The sequence below is a fragment of the Strongylocentrotus purpuratus genome, unplaced genomic scaffold (assembly GCF_000002235.5).
Source record: "Strongylocentrotus purpuratus isolate Spur 01 unplaced genomic scaffold, Spur_5.0 spur5_scaffold_5, whole genome shotgun sequence".
Classification (NCBI taxonomy): Eukaryota; Metazoa; Echinodermata; class Echinoidea; order Camarodonta; family Strongylocentrotidae; genus Strongylocentrotus; species Strongylocentrotus purpuratus.
In genome coordinates, this window is record NW_022145611.1 from 19482182 (window position 1) to 19500536 (window position 18355).

At 36.7% G+C, this 18355-nt stretch overlaps 2 protein-coding genes across 3 annotated transcripts in view; one reads left to right on the top strand and one right to left on the bottom strand.

The window, feature by feature from the left end:
- Positions 1–2153: 2153 nt before the first annotated feature.
- Positions 2154–9378, bottom strand: LOC580926 (39S ribosomal protein L11, mitochondrial). The gene is made up of 5 exons (XM_780954.5): positions 9333–9378; positions 7545–7743; positions 6849–6944; positions 6233–6326; positions 2154–5683 (listed from the first exon to the last, which is right to left on the bottom strand). The coding sequence occupies exons 2-5, from the start codon at positions 7677–7679 to the stop codon at positions 5430–5432; spliced, it is 579 nt and encodes a 192-aa protein (XP_786047.1). The 5' UTR covers positions 7680–7743; positions 9333–9378; the 3' UTR covers positions 2154–5429.
- Positions 9379–9521: 143 nt separating this feature from the next.
- LOC580638 (splicing factor 3B subunit 2) overlaps positions 9522–18355 on the top strand; it is a 33480-nt gene continuing 24646 nt past the window's right edge. For both annotated transcript variants that reach the window (XM_030998328.1, XM_030998329.1), the window contains exon 1: positions 9522–9674. In XM_030998328.1, the coding sequence (XP_030854188.1) occupies positions 9590–9674 (85 nt within the window). In that variant the 5' untranslated portion in view covers positions 9522–9589. The remainder of the gene's footprint in view (positions 9675–18355) is intronic.

Genomic DNA, 18355 nt, shown 5'->3' on the forward strand with positions numbered 1-18355 from the left:
TGTGTTTTAGGACGGTAGTCTACATTTGCCACACCCCACCCAAGTGTAAATGGGTACCTGATTATGCTTCAGCGCTAGTTACTTTGGCGACTCTACCAGGGTAATAACGTCTAAGCGACATGAGCGTTACTGTGTGGCGGATACGAGAGCTATTATAAGAAGCCATTAAGTCAATTGAGTTCATGTTTCATGGAAAGTATAAAAGGGGAAAAAGGAAGAAATAGTTCTAATGCCAGGTGGGGAAGTATGTTAGATTAAAAAGTTTTGTCCGGGAATTTAAAAGCATAACAAAATCGGATCTATTTGAAGCATGGACAATCAAGAGAGGGGAAAAAGCGGGGAGAAAAGGGGGAGGGAAAAGGAGGGAGCAAAATGGAGTGAGAGAAAGAAAAGGGGAGAATGAGGAAGGAAAAGAGCGATAAAAGAAGGAATAAGAATTCACCCGATAGTTGACAGAAGACTATTTCCAAAGTACAATGTTGGTCATAATGGTGGAATAATTTTTTTTAAAACTCAATTTATGGAATGATTTATTCCTAACAGATCTAGATAATAGTATACATTCTCAGATTTGAGAGTGTTTGTTTTGCGTGACTGCTAAAGCATGTGTGTGCTACTATGCTAATCAACTAGGGGACCTACGTCCTTAAGTCATAACTGACAGTAATGAGGGTTAATGCCTCACAAAAGGGCACCAATATAGCTGATCGACACGGTTTTCACTCTGGGACCTCACAGTAACGGGGCCATTGCTTAGCCATTGAATCATGACTGTACGCAGATGGGGCTAGGGTACGTCGCCGTCCCCACAAATACCAAAAAACAAAGAAAATGCAAAAAATTATCAATAATTCATTGCATTTCCCCCCGGTCCCCAACAGGAAAAATTCCTCTGTAGGGCCATGCATTATTGTTCAAGGCAGCAGTATATACGTACGGGGGAGCTTCAACTTGGCCAAATCGGTATTATCACTATGATGTATTGCCGGCCAACTTTCCCATTTGTTCCATCACACAAAATGACTAAAACGTCATTTTGTTTCTCTTCAAAATGTATAAGAATCGGGAGGCTCTTTTCTTTTCAGAGGACATTTAATCATATACTATCCATAATAATTTTTTGTTTTTAGTAGTGCCCCAAAGAGGAAGGCACTTGGGATAAAATCAGAAATTAATGATATTTTTGTACACGACGAAGGGGGGAGTTGTCCGTGACTACGTCACAATCCACTGACAATATTCAAATATTCATAACTCTTCTTATTGGTCTGATTTATTTCAAATTTTCGCCATCCAATTCCTCATATTTCTTTGCTTTCATGAACTTATTACAAGAGTTAGGTTGCTCTTTAAGGGGGCGGAAAGTCTTCTGAGGGCCAATACTCACAGTATCTACCAAAAGTTTAGGGCAAGTCAAATATGGGCACTAATTATTTCCCATATGAATTTTATAATAGTGATATACACATTCAAATTATGGACTCAATTGGTATTGCATCTCTGAATATCAAGTAAAATTATCCTTTCATTGTACAATTTAGTTAATTTTCCAGTAGACATATTCCGATATTCGTTTGTAGCTTACCTCGAATGCTTCTTTTGTATGCTCTACCAAACTATACAACATTTGATATGCACAGTGACAGCATAGTATATCCAAACTATAAAATATATGTTGACAGGTGAATAGACGCCTTTATTTTATTCTTAAATCCCCTATAAAGAGTTGGGGGCCTAACAATTTGATGGTAAAATTTCACTTAAATTGTAAATTTCTGCAAGGATTTTCAAAACAAATGTGTTATGAAGTAAAATATTGATGCAAGAATACAACATTTAGGTCTTCTGTGTAAAAAAGAAAACACAGATTATGTATTATTTTATCAATATTTGTCTTCTAACACATTTTTTTTTTTGGGGGGGGGAGGAACTTTGCAGGAGTGTTGTCTTAATTGACATCCTCTTTCATATTATGATGGAATTTAAGTAAAATTTTGCTATCAAATTGTTGGCGAATGTGGGGCTACCAACACTTTAGAGGGGCTTTAATATAAAAATTCCAGTATTCCAAATCTCTTTATCACCATTCAGCACGCAACCCTCGTCCCTAAGGAAAGTAATGACGTACACAAAAGTCCATTAACGGCACAGTATCTCTCTTTGAGTATATAAAATACATTTATTGAATAAAAATTCTCAATTGGGAGCTCGGTAACTGTTCTCCTCTGCCTAGAAGACTAAAAATATTCCACAATGGTAGGATTAGAATTCTACACACATCTGTATGCAACAAAGGAAAACCAATGGCAAAGGATTTCTTCCTTTGCCAGAGAAACCTGCTCAGGTGGAATAATAGTTTTCAATCTGCCTAACTGCACAATTATGCAAATACTATTGCAAGTAAGTTGTGCAAGGCTAACACATCTGCAAAAACACGAACCTCATTTCATTATTCTGCCACAGAAAGGGAAATATTCCAATTGATGTTCTTGTAGAGAAAGCAGCTTCTTTCTTGTGATGCGGTTTATTTCCTATTTCTTTGTAGCGCTGGCTTTCAAAGCGCCTCTTTCGATGTGTGGCAAAAGTCAATACATGCGTATGTAGTAGTGGGATTATCACAGCGTAGGGACATGTTAATCACAGCATGGATGTAGAGCTGGCTATTTTTTGCCATGCAGTGGAGGAAATAATGCATTCACAGGTCCAAGTTGGGGGTCATGTAAAGGGACAAATGAGCTTTGACACCTATACAAATAAAAATTATCATTGCATAAGCGATGAGATTTACGAAAGTGTCAAAATCATTTCGGTCTTTTAGGCCTTAAGATTCAGTACAAGTACGTGCAGATCATCCTAGGGTCCTTGAGATTTCATCAAAACATGTAAAGTTTTATTTTAAAAAGTAGACTTTAACATAACATCATTGTTATGTTTAAAACTCTAATTTTCTCTGTTTCAAAAATTATGAAATCCCATGATAGATGATGCTGACATCACATTCATGTTGAGTTTGAAGAAAGTGAATGCCAATTTGCAAAGATTCACATCATCTATTTGAACCACTGAAGTTGGTAGTTTGTCAAAGGCAGAAAATTATGTTCTCATCATTTTAGCAATGAAGTAATCTGCTAAGAGGTCAAAGTTGAATAGAATGTTTTAGTTCATGATGACCCACAAATTTCCCTCGACAATAACAGTATTCACCTTTATCATTAACCAAAATGAAAGATAGATCACTTTCTTCCTTCAAAACCTTTATTTGCTTCATTAACTTTAGATTAGAATTGATACTCGCTGTCAAACTTATAACTCAACTCTATTTTCAAAATCAAATGTGAAGCAAGATTAAATCACAAATTTATGAAGTACCTTTAATTTAAACCATTCATAACAAATACCAAAGGATCCAGGCATGAGATATTTGGTTCATGAATATCAAAGCTATACACTTCCACTTCCCCGGAGTCAAAGCCATTTTAGATTGGCATAATACAACCTGTAGATGGCAGCATTGAATTTTGGAGACATCTAGATTTCAATGCCAGACTAATGCCGTCACCACTCACCAATACACATCCACTGCAAAACACAGTATCCATACCTACAGGCAAAAAAATGCCAGTCCTATGGAAAACCTGGAGTAGAAGTGGTAAATGTATTTCCAGTTCCACCTCACTAATGTGTTTTTAGAAGCACATTTGTCATAAAGGACACTAATCCCAAGATACAAAACACATGACTGAATGTATTCTATCATCAAAAGATATGTATACAAATGGTGTGTTACACACTCCACAGTCCACAATGCAATTTGTACCATACACAGACGATCATTACATGACACAGTTAGGGGGAATTTATTAGGCAAACAAGTTTCAAAAGAGTGCTTTTCAGGTACCATACAATTGTTGGCTTGAAGCAAATTGAGTTTGTCAGACCATTATCATACCACAAATTCTTCATCAGATTTACTGTTGAAAATGGGGCAATAAAAACAAACAGGCATGAAATTACCTCTGAAATTTTTCAAAAGATTTGCAAATAACGTGGTTTAAATTTGTCCTATCCTAGTACTGTGCCTAAAGCACTTACCCGTACTAATCTGTGCTGCACTTGACAATTCTAAAATGCACAGAACATAATATACCTAAGCAGGTCGGCAAACTCAAAGTTTATGTGACAATGCTAATTTTCTCTTGATTCAATAAATACATTGTATTTCTTTCTTTTGAACTCTTATTAAGGCAGAGGCTTTATTTGATGAATACAGAACTCATTCAGAATCACAATAATGATTTTTTTTTTTATAAGTACTAGTACTTGAGGTCGTAAATCTTATACATGTGTACATCCCTTGAGTGCACAGTAATTGTTCAAAACTTTGTTAAAGATTCTATTGCCATATCACACTTCAGACATTTTACAAATTCTTTTGAATTGTTGTATGTTTCAGAGAATTTTAATTAAAAATCCATGATACATGCATTTGGACTTATTGTATTGATTTGTATTATGATAAGCTATCCTCTAATATTCTGATTAAAATAATTGATAAAACATGAATTTTATTTACATCTAATGTTTTGACTTCTCTGAGGTTCAATTAATTTAAATAATTCTAAAACTTGCACAAACCTCAGAGAAGTCAAAACAGTAGATGTAAATAGAATTCATTCTCCTACATAATGCCTGTCAATATTTCTAGGTACACAGATGTTATATGTATAACAAATACTATCATTACAAGTAAACTGTATACATATATTTTACAAATCATGAGGATAACATCTCCCTGAAAACTGTTGTTCATAGTATGTATGGACTCACGCAATGCCAGAGAGAATATTAAACTTTGGTAGATACTCTAAGCAACTGGTTGCAAAGTTCTAATTGTATCAATAAGACTTGTGACAGAGAAAATGTGAAGAGATTCACACACAATATGAACATCTCCAAACATCTAAGGCATTAAGTCAGCCCGAGTAGCATGGTACCAACTAAAGTTCATCAGGTTCACAAAAGTGGTTTAACAACCCCAGCTTATTCATGAGAGGTATATCGGTACATGCTGAATAAAAATGCCATGACCATCGTATTCTCACCAAGATCCTGCATTCTTTCATGTCTTTATATTTGTCTTTTCATCTCCAAGCATAACATATTTTCTTTAAAAATCTTTTTTCAACTATTGCCACAGAACACCCTTCAATAGCAAATCAGAAGGCTGTCATTGCAGATTCCTTTTCAAGTCATAGTATAGAGGATTTCTCTTCAAAATCTTTCAAAAAGATTGATTGCCACCGACCATTCTTCCATTTCAGAGATGAAAGCTTGAGTTTACACATCCCACTTCACACCATACAGGTTTTCTCTTGAAGATTTGACCATTGAGGAACTGCATGCGATGCTTTCACTGTTCAAAATCTTCATCATTTAGCGGCTGCCTTGGCTTCGGTCATCTCTTCCTCGAAAGCCTCCCGCCTCTGGGTAGAGTCCTCCATGTAGCTCGTCATCTCCTCTTCCTCCAGACGGGGAACCACCTTGATGCCCATGGAGTGTGCGGACCCGATGGCCATCTTGCATATGTGATCCATAGGGAGACCTTCCATGTTCTCATCTTGACTCTTGATCAGCGCAATTTCATAGATGTGCTTCAGAGAGATGACCCCAAACTCTTGTTGACCTTTGCAAGGAAGAATGTTACAAAAACATAAGGAATTGTCAAATCATGGGGTCTTAATTCCTGCTATATCATTTATCTATCTAGTTTTACTTGAAGGTACAATACCGTTCTATCAATATTACAAACTTTAAAATCTATTACACTTACTTTTCATAATCACCACATACAGTATTGAAATTTAAAATGCAATAAGAGTATATTTGAAAACTAGTGTTTCCAAGTAGTGGGAGTGGGAACGGGATGAGCATCCCAAATTTTATCTGATTACCAACTACAATTAAGTGCAACTTACTAAGGTACTAATGACTACAGAGAGTACATGTATATCTGTAAACTCTTCAGGTGTTCTTTCATAAGTGATGGGGCTAGGGACGCCCTCAAAAGCCATACTCATTTTATTAAATTAAATCTGCTGAACGTGCAATATTTTGTGTGTGAAATACCCTTGCAAGGTGTGCTGGATTATGTAAACTACACATCTGCTGTTTGTTACAGCATTCATCAATTAAAACAACAGAGGAGGAGAAATTAATAAACATATATTCCTACCGGGTTGATATGCTCCTTTCTTCATGCCTGCTGCCTGCTTCAGGAAGTACGAAACTGGTGGTGTGGTGAACTTAATATTGTATGTTCTATCAGGCTACATCATAAATAAACAAAAAATAGAAATCATGTCATCAAATCAATATGGCATCATGGTACGCAAAGTTAATTCATCTACCTCTCTAAATATTACATGGATGGTAACAGAATTGCTACATCGTTTGATCAAGGCAAAAGTTTAGGATTGAATTTTCAAATTCTGATTGCTACTTTTATGCAAAACCAGACTATCAGGCTTAGGTACGAATACCTAGGTCCCGTTGCAAAAAACTTACCATTGATGGTAACTTTGCCATCTATGGTAACTACCATGGAAACCTTGATTTTTATTGGCTGTTGAGCCCTGTTACCTTGGTAGTTGCCATTGATGGCAAAGTAACCATCAATGGTAAGTTTTATGCAATGGGCCCCAGGTAACTTGTCATTCAGTATTGTTGCAATATGATTACCACCCTGATTGACCTATGGTTTTGTAATGTCTACATTTAACAATCAAGAAAGCTGGAATATCAGGTTTTTATTTAATAATATTCTAGAAATGTTTTGTGAACCGACTCACGTTAATGTAGATTTTTGACGGGAGGGGAATCCCATCCTTGATGTGCTTTGTTTTCTCATTGAAGTCTTTACAGAACTGGCCAATGGCAACTCCTCTCTGCAAGGTGATAAGAAATAGATAGAAACACAGAATTACAATTAGAAATTGAATATCATTCTTTCTTGGGGTATCCTAACCCGATTGGTTTACTTGTTTTGCATCTCAACCAAGAACCAGATTCAAAAACTCGGGATTGCTTTCTTATTTACTAGGTGCTCTCTCTTTCTCTCTCTCTCTCTCTTTCTCTCTCTCTCTCTCTTTCTCTCTCTCTCTCTCTCTCTCTCTCTCTCTCTCTCTCTCTTACAAACACTGCTGATCATGACTGCATCTACTTCAATTTCTGGTTACTTGAAACTGTAGTCAGTTATATCTATGGATACAATCTCCAATTTTTTAATTTTTTCCTTTTGTAAGGCCATTTAATCTTCTTAAGGGCATGGACATGATATGGCAATTCATTACTAAATTGGGGCTCATTCTACAGTTATGTATGAAAACATTTACAGATTACTCATTTGTAGTATTCCAAATACAAATAGGTAGAGTGGTACATGTACATACTTGAAGCTTTAATAACCACCCGCACCAGTACGCTAATTTTGGTTAGAATACAGGATTTTTTTCTCAATAATTAGAATAGTCAGGTGATAGTCTTACCTGTCCCAGCACAGGTCCAAGTGGGGGGCCTGGGACAGCTGACCCTGCTCTGACGTACGTCCTGATGACGTTGCCAAGGTTAACTTTCTTGGCTGTATCCTTGGCTGCTTTGGCTGACTTGGTGGCCCTTGACATAGTGGTATTTGATGAGGCAGGCTGTGAGCAGAGTCAGTACTCTTCAGTCCACTACATGTACCCTCTGAAACAAGAATAATGAATTTGATTAAATGATTGTAAAAAAACATGTGTCTAGGAGAACGTTCAAAGGCCGTCTTAGAAATGCCACTTACTTCACCGATGTGCGCACCTGCACCCCACCGTCGGTACGGTATGCAATTGTATTGTGCAGTGGTTCGCTGTGAAGCTTGTGAGAAAGTGTACATTAATTATTATTATGTCTTCGTTTTTAGGAAAAATACTTGAAAAGAGATAAGAAAATTGACACGAAACGGGTAAGAAACAAAACAACTTTTATATCATATTTGAAAAAAATTGATGAAGACTTACAGTAGTTGATTTTTTTTGGTATGTATTAGTAGGGTACAGTGAGCACTAAAAAAAAAACTTCCTCAACCCCCCCCCCCCCCCCCCCCCCCCTTGAGTAACCAAAAACAAAAAAGATTCAGGAATAAAGATGGCATAGAACAACATTCCTGCCTTTTGAGTAAGAAAATTGGAAGAAAAAAATTGGGAAAAATAGGGAAAGTAAGGGAAAAATAGGGGAAAATAGGAAAGAAAAAACAATTGGGAACAAAATTGTGGGGAAAAAAAATCAGCTTACAATTAGCACCTTGTCTTTGGAATTATTTACCAAATTTGAGAATCATAACTTCCTTAGAGACCTTTAAACCCAAACAGAAATCTTATCTTTTTTTAACAATACCTGTACTTGGCACTATGACACTCATCCAAACTTTCTCATTCTTTCTATTTTTCTTATGTGCCTCGGAATAGCATTGTCTAGATAGACGGCGCTATACAAATGCCTATTAATAATTACTGGAAATTTATTCTGAGATGTTCGTTGATTTTTCTAATTTGCGTGTGAAATGCGTCACCAGTTTAAAGCACAACGTGTCAAAATCTCTGTGGTGTGACGTAATTTTACGTATTGACTTTGCCATTGAACTTAAGTTGTGCTTAAGTTAAGTAGGCCCTCTCTCACTTAAATTAGAAGCCACTCGAGCGGATCACTGTACAGTGCCCAATGCGCAAAGTTCTTCGTGGCCTGGTATAGTAGGGGTCGCCGGAATTAGTAGCCTAGACTCTACATACGATTTTGAACTGGCGCCCGGCTAGCTTCCAGTGACCTCCACCGTCTCCACGTAGGATGTACTACTACAAGTCAATTTATACAAGTTGAGAAATTAGCGATGATTACGCATCCCCCCCCCCCCCCCCCAGCACACCCACACAATCACAACATTTGCATAGCCCTGAGAGCAGGCAGCATACAAATATGCATACACTCCGAGCATGAGCCACAGCATGCATGCATATGCATTCGCTGCCAAAGATTAGTTAGCAAAGCGTAGCTCAGCTCAGGCCAGGCCAGGCTGCTCGCGGCCAGGCCAGGCGCTACTTACTCTGCTCCGGCGTCGACGTGCAAACAAACACGCAAGTGACTCACTATGTATTACAACTTACTTCATACTTCTCACAAATGCATATTTCATACGTCAAATATAATGTCTTAGTTTATGCATGAAGTATACTACGGAATAATTGGATGAAAAGGCGAACTATTATATTTAAATGGAGAAATACTACTTAAAAAGTTAAACTTACGTTCTTGAGACTTGTGTTTCAGACAGAGTCAGACTCAGAATCTGAGCTGAAATTAAAGTGAAAGAAGGAGATAAAAAATATCAACATAAATTATATGTTGAATATTTATCGAATAAATATAAATGTTTTTTGAATATCAATTTTTTTCAAATTAAAAAAACTCTCCATTTTTTGCAAGAATTATTTTAGATCATCAAATTGGCAACGAAGCCGTAGTTCACACGCCGAACGTTGGATTGCCGATTTTCTCGTTAAATATGGCTTTAGGCATCACTGAAATAAAGAAGTTGCGGGTAGCTGATCTAAGAACAAGACTATCAGACCTAGGCCTTCCTATAAATGGTAATTATTTTGTTTATTCATTTACTGCTTTTGCAAGTTTTGCCTGTGTATTAAAATTATGCCAATGTAGGCCTATGGCGTTTTCATCTTTGTGCTTAACACAAGACCCACATGTTGAAATTTACGTCGGGAATTTTAGAATGGTGGTTGTACGTGGTGTGACGTAGCCGTGGCCGTAGGTCCTACTCGACTCCGTACTCCTAGCTTAAAAACGATTGTATCGATTTGTATCTTATTACAAAACAAAAAAAAGATATCACCTAGCCTTAATTGCCACACATACCCCTGCATTAACAGAACTCGGTACGGAGGGGCACTGGTCCTCGTCTGCATATTAAACGAGGATATCGGGTAGAGTGCCCAGTATTCGGTCACTTAAGTAGGCAAATTCATGCAAAAAAATATATTAAAAAAATTGACTTGAAAACACATCACACAATTAGTCTGAACCGAGTCAGGAGCAAATATGAAGAAATTATATTTTTAAATGTTGTAAAACCAAAGATATAAGAAGAAAACTGACCAAGTATCTGTACTAAAAATCGTACATGTAAAATTGGTCGTATACATTCGACAGCTGAAAATGATGCGCACGGTTACATTACGTGCGTTCTCGAATCCAAAATCATACCTCACACACACACTCTCGCCATACCGCGAATGGTCCGTCGTGGGGAGCTGGCCGGCTGAGAGTTTGCAGCGATACCAACGCAGCTTCGGAGCTCCGCAGAGCGCCATTTTAGCGGGACTCGGAAAGGTTCGAGGTGGGAAGGCAGCGGCCTAGCTTTTTGCCCAAACAACGCTAGATCGGCTGCTGGCAAAATGAAAATAACTACGATCGAGAACATCGTCGGTTTCTTAACTTTTCAGTGAGATAATTCTGAATTCTAATTGAGACTAAGCCTGAGTCATTACGGTTTTTGTGCTAAACGGTTAACCGTTAAAAGTATACGGGCGGTTTCGTTTAACCGTTTAATAATAATCTGAAAAAGTGAAAATACAGTATTTGTAATAGTGCTGTAGCTCGGAACCCTGCTGGTCTTCAGACTGTTGGGCTGAGCATTCCCAGTCCCAGACTATGGCACAAATTGGGTCATCCTGATAAACAGAGACCAGTAATAAACAAAACATGTCTTATTATTCCTCATCTGAATTTGATATCGTGATTAACCTTGCAAAGTTACTCTGTGAAGATAGCTGATCTGTGACGTGTTTATATATGCCTTTGCAATGCAATGTTTGCACATGGTCAGGGAGAGAGCTCCCTGCATGTATCATTGCCATATGAAATTATGTGGAAGTGTGTATCACACACACCCAAGACACACCCTGCAATGAGCTGATCCAAGTTAGTGACCAATCAGGAAGGTTCTCTAGCTATGTGGGTGGAGTTTGATACCAGCATAAATTACAGGTTGGTGACCGCGCGTGCTTTCACCGTACCCAGTTCAGTGGGAGGTCAAGAAGCCACGCCCACATGTGTGCATGTGACAAGCATGAGCTCTCCATCTGTGTGTATGTACAGTGTATTTGGGCGCCGGAGGTTTGTGTGTACATGTGTGTGTGACTGAGAGAGCATGCATGGGGTAGCATGTCCCTGCATGTCCCTGCATGGACCAGGCAGGGACATAAGAGAGTGAAGAAGTAAAGACAAGTGAGACTAGATAGAAAGGGTGGCTGTGTTAATCGGCTGAATTGAAGAATGATCAAAAACTTAAATTACTCACAATATCCAAGACTTTGTTGATTGATATTTCTAAAACTTCAATTATTATTGTTATCAATATTTTTGTATTTCATTTATATATGAACATTATTTTAGGGGCGAGTCGGCAAGGGATGGATATTAATATTGAGAGAGAGAGAGAGAGAGAGAGAGAGACTCGGGGGAGAAGGGATGTGAGAGGAACTGACCATCGAATGTGTAAACATTTAGAAAGTTGTGAGCTGAGAGTGCAGTAATAAGAAAAGGTACATGAGCGATGAACACATTGCAGAGAGAAGGGAATAAAGAGGGTGAGAAAAGAGAGAAGGGGGCTGGTTGTTTTATTGTTTACAAATTCATTCATGGGGATTACTGCTGCCAGAAAGCTGGCGCGCAGCGGCCAGGGTGTAACTTTACACTGCGGTTTCTTTGATTATCTTTATCATCGACTATTAGCACATTCCAAAATGTATGCAAATAACGGTTAACCGGAGCGAGATATGCTAAACGGTTTTGATGAATGCGGTCGGATAACCGTCGGTTAAACGGTTTGACTCAGGCCTAATTGAGACTATATAATAAATTAAATCGACAAAGAAACCTCGGTAGAACTCTTATAACTATACAAAAGCTTGTTTATTTCTTCATTTGACATTTCGTTTTCGACCATTTTTTCGTGCGCGAGTCAATGCAAACTATGTATTACCAAACTTTCTACACGCAAGGAACGGGGAACACTCGCGGACCTCGTAACAAATTCGTTGCAAAAAACATTTTCGAGGGTGATTTTGAAGCAGTGAAGAACATTGGCGCTGCAATGCGCAGAAATATACTTGAAAGAAACTTAAAAAATAATACCTGAATTTTCAGAAAATCGTATTTGTATCAGTGTACCTAGATGTGACTTGTTTATAAATAAGATTTTATGAAGATTTGTCGGGAAAAAATGTCAATTTTTTCCGTTTGGTGGTCATTTCTAGGCTAATATTTTAAAAGTTGCATCAGTAATGGGCCCGATATTTCTCTTATCGTACTCGCATGTTATTTCTACATAGATTAAACATAGGATGGTTAAGGGTAAGACCAGATAACATTATAAAAAAGATATATTCTTCCACCCTCCCATATCCAAGTTTTGGGCTGATTATTGCCGACCCACCGCAGCAAGGCCATTCAGATTTTCGTACGCGCGCAAAGCGCCCTCTAGTGCCCCATGAATGTGCCTAACTTAAGTAGGGAGGCCAATGCCCGGGCGTAAGGCTTCTACACCTACGGTTTGTGCGCTCGTCGCCCATTTCAAAAAATTAGCAAAGGGGAAAAAATGATGTAAAAATAAAAATTGAAGAAAATAAGAAAAGAAAATACAATTATACATTTCACAACATACCTATAATCACGGATCTGTAACAGTCTTTCACCATTTGTTGACAATCTTGCAGATTTTGACGTTTTTTAATCCAATAATTGTGGTTGCAGACGACCTTGACGCACTCGCACCACCGACTAAGAAAATCCTAGAGGGCGTAGAGGTTTGCTCACTAAAAACCTTCTCATTGGCAGAAGGTAGACCCTAAAAATATGGGATCCGTTTTGAGTAAAGAACTTTTGATAGAGATCAACATTTCAGATGTTCACAATTGCCACTTCTAACAACTAGAAAATATAAAGAAAAAAGATTATATCTTTTTAAATACAGATTTTTACAAACTGAACATTCGAAAGTAGATAGAGTACGATGTTTCTGTCAATCTTGCGTTGGTTTGAGCCCTATAGCTACATCCATCTCAAAATGAGAAGGAAAACAGTGAACAGTGACGTCATTGTTCGCGCCAAAAATAAAGGGTATCAGCTGGAAAGAGAAGCCTATAATCTACGAAAAACACAAAATATGTCAACTAGAATTCGACTGGTTGGTGTAAAACTAGTACTGGAGCACAGGCCAAAATCACAGACACTAGCAACTTGGACTTCATTTCGTGAGTAGAACGATTGTTTCAAAATAATGCGTCTATACATGGAATTTCGTTTTACGACACGTCACCGTTTTTCTTTTTGTAATTTTTTTTTTAAATACTATTTTATGTAACTATATGCCATTTATATTCTTTATTTTACACTCTTTCAATCGAAATATCTTGATTTAAAGCACGCCTTATTACAGTACCATCTACATGTGCATAGCCCGTTCCCATGTCAACCATTTAACAAAATGATTTAATTCATTTATTCATAGAATGCGATTCCAAATTCTTTGAATTAATACTTCGGCACTCAGTAATCCAAGAATGTAAACAATTTAGTCGATTATGTAACATGTTCTATTATGCAATCGTCAAGCATGTCAACAACTTGGCGGATTGGGGGTGGGGGGTTTTCCTTCATTTTTGGACTGTGAAACCTATCTGTATAGAGAATACAAAATACTGAACTTGCTATCTTGGAGTGAGTGTATGTGTGTCTGTATGAGTGTTTGATTCGTTATTGTATGATTGGATACAGAGCAAATACTAATTGTTGTGGGTGCACCGTCAAAACAAACTCTTCCGTTTGCTGTATAAACTGTGACTGTTTTCACGATGAATCATGTCATGTTATTCAAAATGTTTCTGATTGGATGTGCAAAGATTGTATAATATGCATATTTCCTTTTAGTCTGATTAGCGACGAAGATTTCAAATCTAATATGTTTACTGCCGATTCTACAATTTCGTTACAAAATTTCAATACCATCAGACTTGAGTTGTTAAAAGATAATTTGAATGCACTTGATGACATTGACCCTGATTTACATTGCGATATTTTTAAGAACAGTGAATGCAATTATTACATACCTCAGGAATTTGTTTCTAAATATGTCACAAGAGAAGAATATTTCTTTAGTACTATACATTTTAACGCAAGAAGTTTGTCCAAAAATTTCAATGATATTTCAGATTTTTTATCAGCAATTAACTATCCTTTTTCCATTATTGCTTTCACGGAAACATGGCTTCAAGAACCTACACCACATTGTTTCGATTTCTCTGGATATAATTTTGTTTACTCCAACAGAATACAAAAGAAGGGTGGGGGTGTTGCTATGTTAGTAAGAGATTGCTTCGAGTTCAAGACCAGAGATGACTTAAAAATGTGCAATGATAACATCGAATCCATTTTTATTGAGATAAATATATCTGAAAGAAAAAATATTATAGTTGGAACCATATATCGTCCACCTGCTTCCAATATTCCCTGCTTCCTTGAAGAAATCGAGGCACTTCTCATTAAGATTAGTAAAGAAAATAAAAGCATATATTTAATGGGTGATTTTAATATAAACTTACATAATTCACAAAATATTCATGTTTCTGACTTCTTGAGTATTCTCCACTCTAATAGTTTATATCCTTTGATAGACAAACCCACCAGAATAACATCGAAATCAATGTCATTGATCGACAACATATTCACAAACGTTATCGATGATATTCATTCTGGAGTTCTATATTGTGATATTACAGACCATTTTCCAATTTTTCAAATTAACTACAAATTAAAGGTTTCTATTCCTATCTTAAATGTTCGTACACGGCATTTTACGGAGGCAAACATTGCACAATTTTGCATTGGTCTACATTTATATGATTGGACGTGTGTTTATAGATCCACAAATGTCGAACAGGCATATAATATATTTATAGATATCTATTCTGAATTGTATGATAAACACTTTACCCTCAAGGAGAAAAGTAGGAAGAAAAAATCAATTCAAAAACCGTGGATAAATAATTTTCTTTTCTCTTGTATCAATCGGAGAAATAAGTTATATAAGCAATTGAAGTTGAAATTTTCTTCAGATTTGAGTAGGAAGTATAAATCTTATCGAAATAAAGTTACTTTTCTTCTAAGACAAGCACGAACAAAATACTATGGTGATATGCTTAAATACAACTCTAATAACCTGAAGAAAACCTGGGGCATTATCAATGGTATTTTAAATAGAAAAGCTAAAGTCCTGCCGAATCATTTCAAAGTCAACGGTGTGATAGTAGACAATGAGTGCGAAATATCCGAACTGTTCAATAGAATGTTTAATGACGTTGGAACCAAAACAGCTGCCCAGATTCCTCGCTCTTATAAACACCATTTGGATTACATGAACGCATCAAATCCAAATTCGTTATTTTTGTGCCCTACATCTGAAAACGAAATTATAAATATTTTTAGGAATTTAAAGAATACAAATAGCACTGGAGTTGATGATGTTAGTCAAAATATAGCAAAGAAATCTATTCACGCTATAGCCCGTCCGTTGATGCACATTATGAATTTATCAATTTCGACTGGAAAATTTCCAAACCGGCTTAAAACTGCAAAAATTGTTCCTGTACCAAAAACAGGGGATCCTTATGATATATGCAACCATCGTCCAATTTCTTTACTTCCTTGTTTTTCAAAGTTACTAGAAAAATTAGTTTACGTTCGTCTATATAAATTTCTTGAACATAACAATATTTTATACATGCATCAATATGGCTTTCGGCCAAACCATTCAACTGATCATGCTCTTATTGATTTTAATGATACAGTATGTAACGCATTGCACTCAAATAAGTTTGTTATCGGTATATTTTTAGACCTGTCGAAAGCTTTCGATGTAATGGATCACGACATATTACTTTCTAAGTTATCTAGATATGGTATTCGTGGTATACCCTATTTATGGTTTAAAGATTATTTAACAAACAGAAATCAATGTACAATGTATAAAACTCATATTTCTAAAAAACTTTTGATCAAAACAGGTATTCCTCAAGGATCAATTCTAGGTCCTCTATTGTTCCTATTATATGTTAATGATTTATATTGTGTTTCAAAATTGTTTCACTTTATTCAATACGCAGATGATACTTGTTTGATTGCCTCAAATTATAATCAGAATGACTTAATATGTCAAACAAATACAGAACTTATCAAGGTTGTTGAATGGTTAAGAACAAACAAGCTATGTCTCAATGTTAAAAAAACTAAATGTATATATTTTTGTTTGAACAATTCACGGAGTATCGCTTTACCCAAAGTACAATTGGACGGAGAGTTGATTGATTTCGTCGACTGTCATAATTTCCTTGGTATACATGTTGATTGTTATCTAAAATGGGATTTTCATGTCAGACATGTCTGTAATAAAATAAGTAAAACCATTGGAATTTTATATAAATTGAAATATACAGTACCCCCACATATATTAATTCTATTATACAATACTCTTATCTTGCCGTATCTCATGTATGGTAATATTGTATGGGGTTCAGCGTGTAAAACCAGATTAGTAAGTATTTTTAAGAAACAGAAACAAGCTATTCGAATTTGTACTCTTTCGCATTATCTTGCCCATTCTAGTCCTATTTTTCATTCGTTAAATCTTTTAAACATTTTTGAAATATATAAATATCTTGTTGGTATTTTCATGTATCGATATATCGATATATGATATGTTTCAGCTAAATTCAGACATAATCTGAGCTCCGGTCAGATCGTGTGCAAAGCGTAGTCTTATTTATAGACCCTAGTACCTTATTCTAACAGCACTAGATACGAGTGTCGTGCAGTAATGTATGAGAAGTGTTAAAAAAGATATTTCAGTAAAAAAAAAAGTCTACGTGAGCAGTCTATACTCCAATTGAGAATTGAAATGAAAGCCATGATTTGAAGGTGTGTGTTGTATGATACATGGTTAGTGAGTGTGTATGTTACGTATAGCGAAAGGGAGAGAGAGAGAGAGAGAGTGAGAGAAATATTAGTACACGTACGTTGCATGCATGGATGTGCGCTATGATTGTGTTCGCTGCAAGATGGATTTTAATTGGACCTCGTAACTTCTCGATCGTTGATAATAAGGAATACTCATGAGGAAATCGAATTATTGGAATACACATCTAAGGTAAATATCAATGAGTTATATATATTTCTTTCCTTTTTTGAACCATCGTCTTCGGCTCGTAGTAGTAGAAGATGTAATCGTTCGCACATTGATGGCTGGACTTCAGCCTGCATCGGGGCTTGCCTGTGTCGGTGGAGGGATCAACTAAGAAGAAGAAGGTGTGTACGTGTGCGACCGATTCAAGGCTAGCCGCTGTTGAGTGATTGCACTTTCGCGCGAAGTTTTAAACTTCATCATGAACTTTGTCCCTCGGGCCTGTCTACTTATGAACGTAACTTTGCGACATGAAATATAATTGTTTCAAGGCTCTTACGTATGGAAAGGCGTAGAAGGAAGCTGGATAAAAAGAGCTGGATATCTCCTATTTGATGGAACTTCTGGAGTCGGCAGATGGGTGGATTTTCTTAGTGAAAGTAAATGCTTTCTTTTAATCTTAGTTTTAGTATAAACAAATTAGTAATTAAAAAGTTAGATTTGGGCATTGGCCTCCCTAACTTAAGGGGAAATCACTAATATTTTGAATTCTTACCTCTTTTATTTGGTAATCTACCCATCAAAAGAAAAAAAATTTATTCCTCTAATAGGATTTTATAGTCACTTAAAATATAGAATAATGATAAGCAAAATACTTCCGAAAGAAGACGGAGCATTTTTCTGCCCAGAATTCGGTCACGCGATTTGTGTGTGGTATCTCCGTTGCCAAAGAGCGAAGCGTATTTGCGCACTATTTTCACACAATTGCGCGATAAAGCACTGAATGTCAATGCGTTGACCGAATACTGGCCGAGCGATACCGCATGGCAAGGGTATCGTATAAATACCTCTCGCACATCGGCAAATGCGTCATTTGCAAATTCACTGCGATGGAGTGAACACGGAAGTGATTCTCTTCACACACATACTAAATTCATTGCGACAGCACACGCAGTTGTTTCGCAATAGACTTCTACATATGGCTATGCATGTTAGCACATGTGCTAAGAGAACGCAGAAGTGCAGAAAGCGAAAATGTGCAATAAAATACCCCAGTTCACTGTCTACTTTTACAAGTTG

Excerpts from the sequence above, each read along its gene's own strand:
- LOC580926 (XM_780954.5), bottom strand. The coding sequence starts at position 7,679 with ATGTCAAGGGCCACCAAGTCAGCCAAAGCAGCCAAGGATACAGCCAAG. Across the intron at positions 6,945-7,544 it reads TTGGACCTGTGCTGGGACAG|AGAGGAGTTGCCATTGGCCA; the intron begins GTAAGACTATCA and ends ATCACCTTGCAG. Across the intron at positions 5,684-6,232 it reads GAAAGGAGCATATCAACCCG|GTCAACAAGAGTTTGGGGTC; the intron begins GTAGGAATATAT and ends TTCCTTGCAAAG.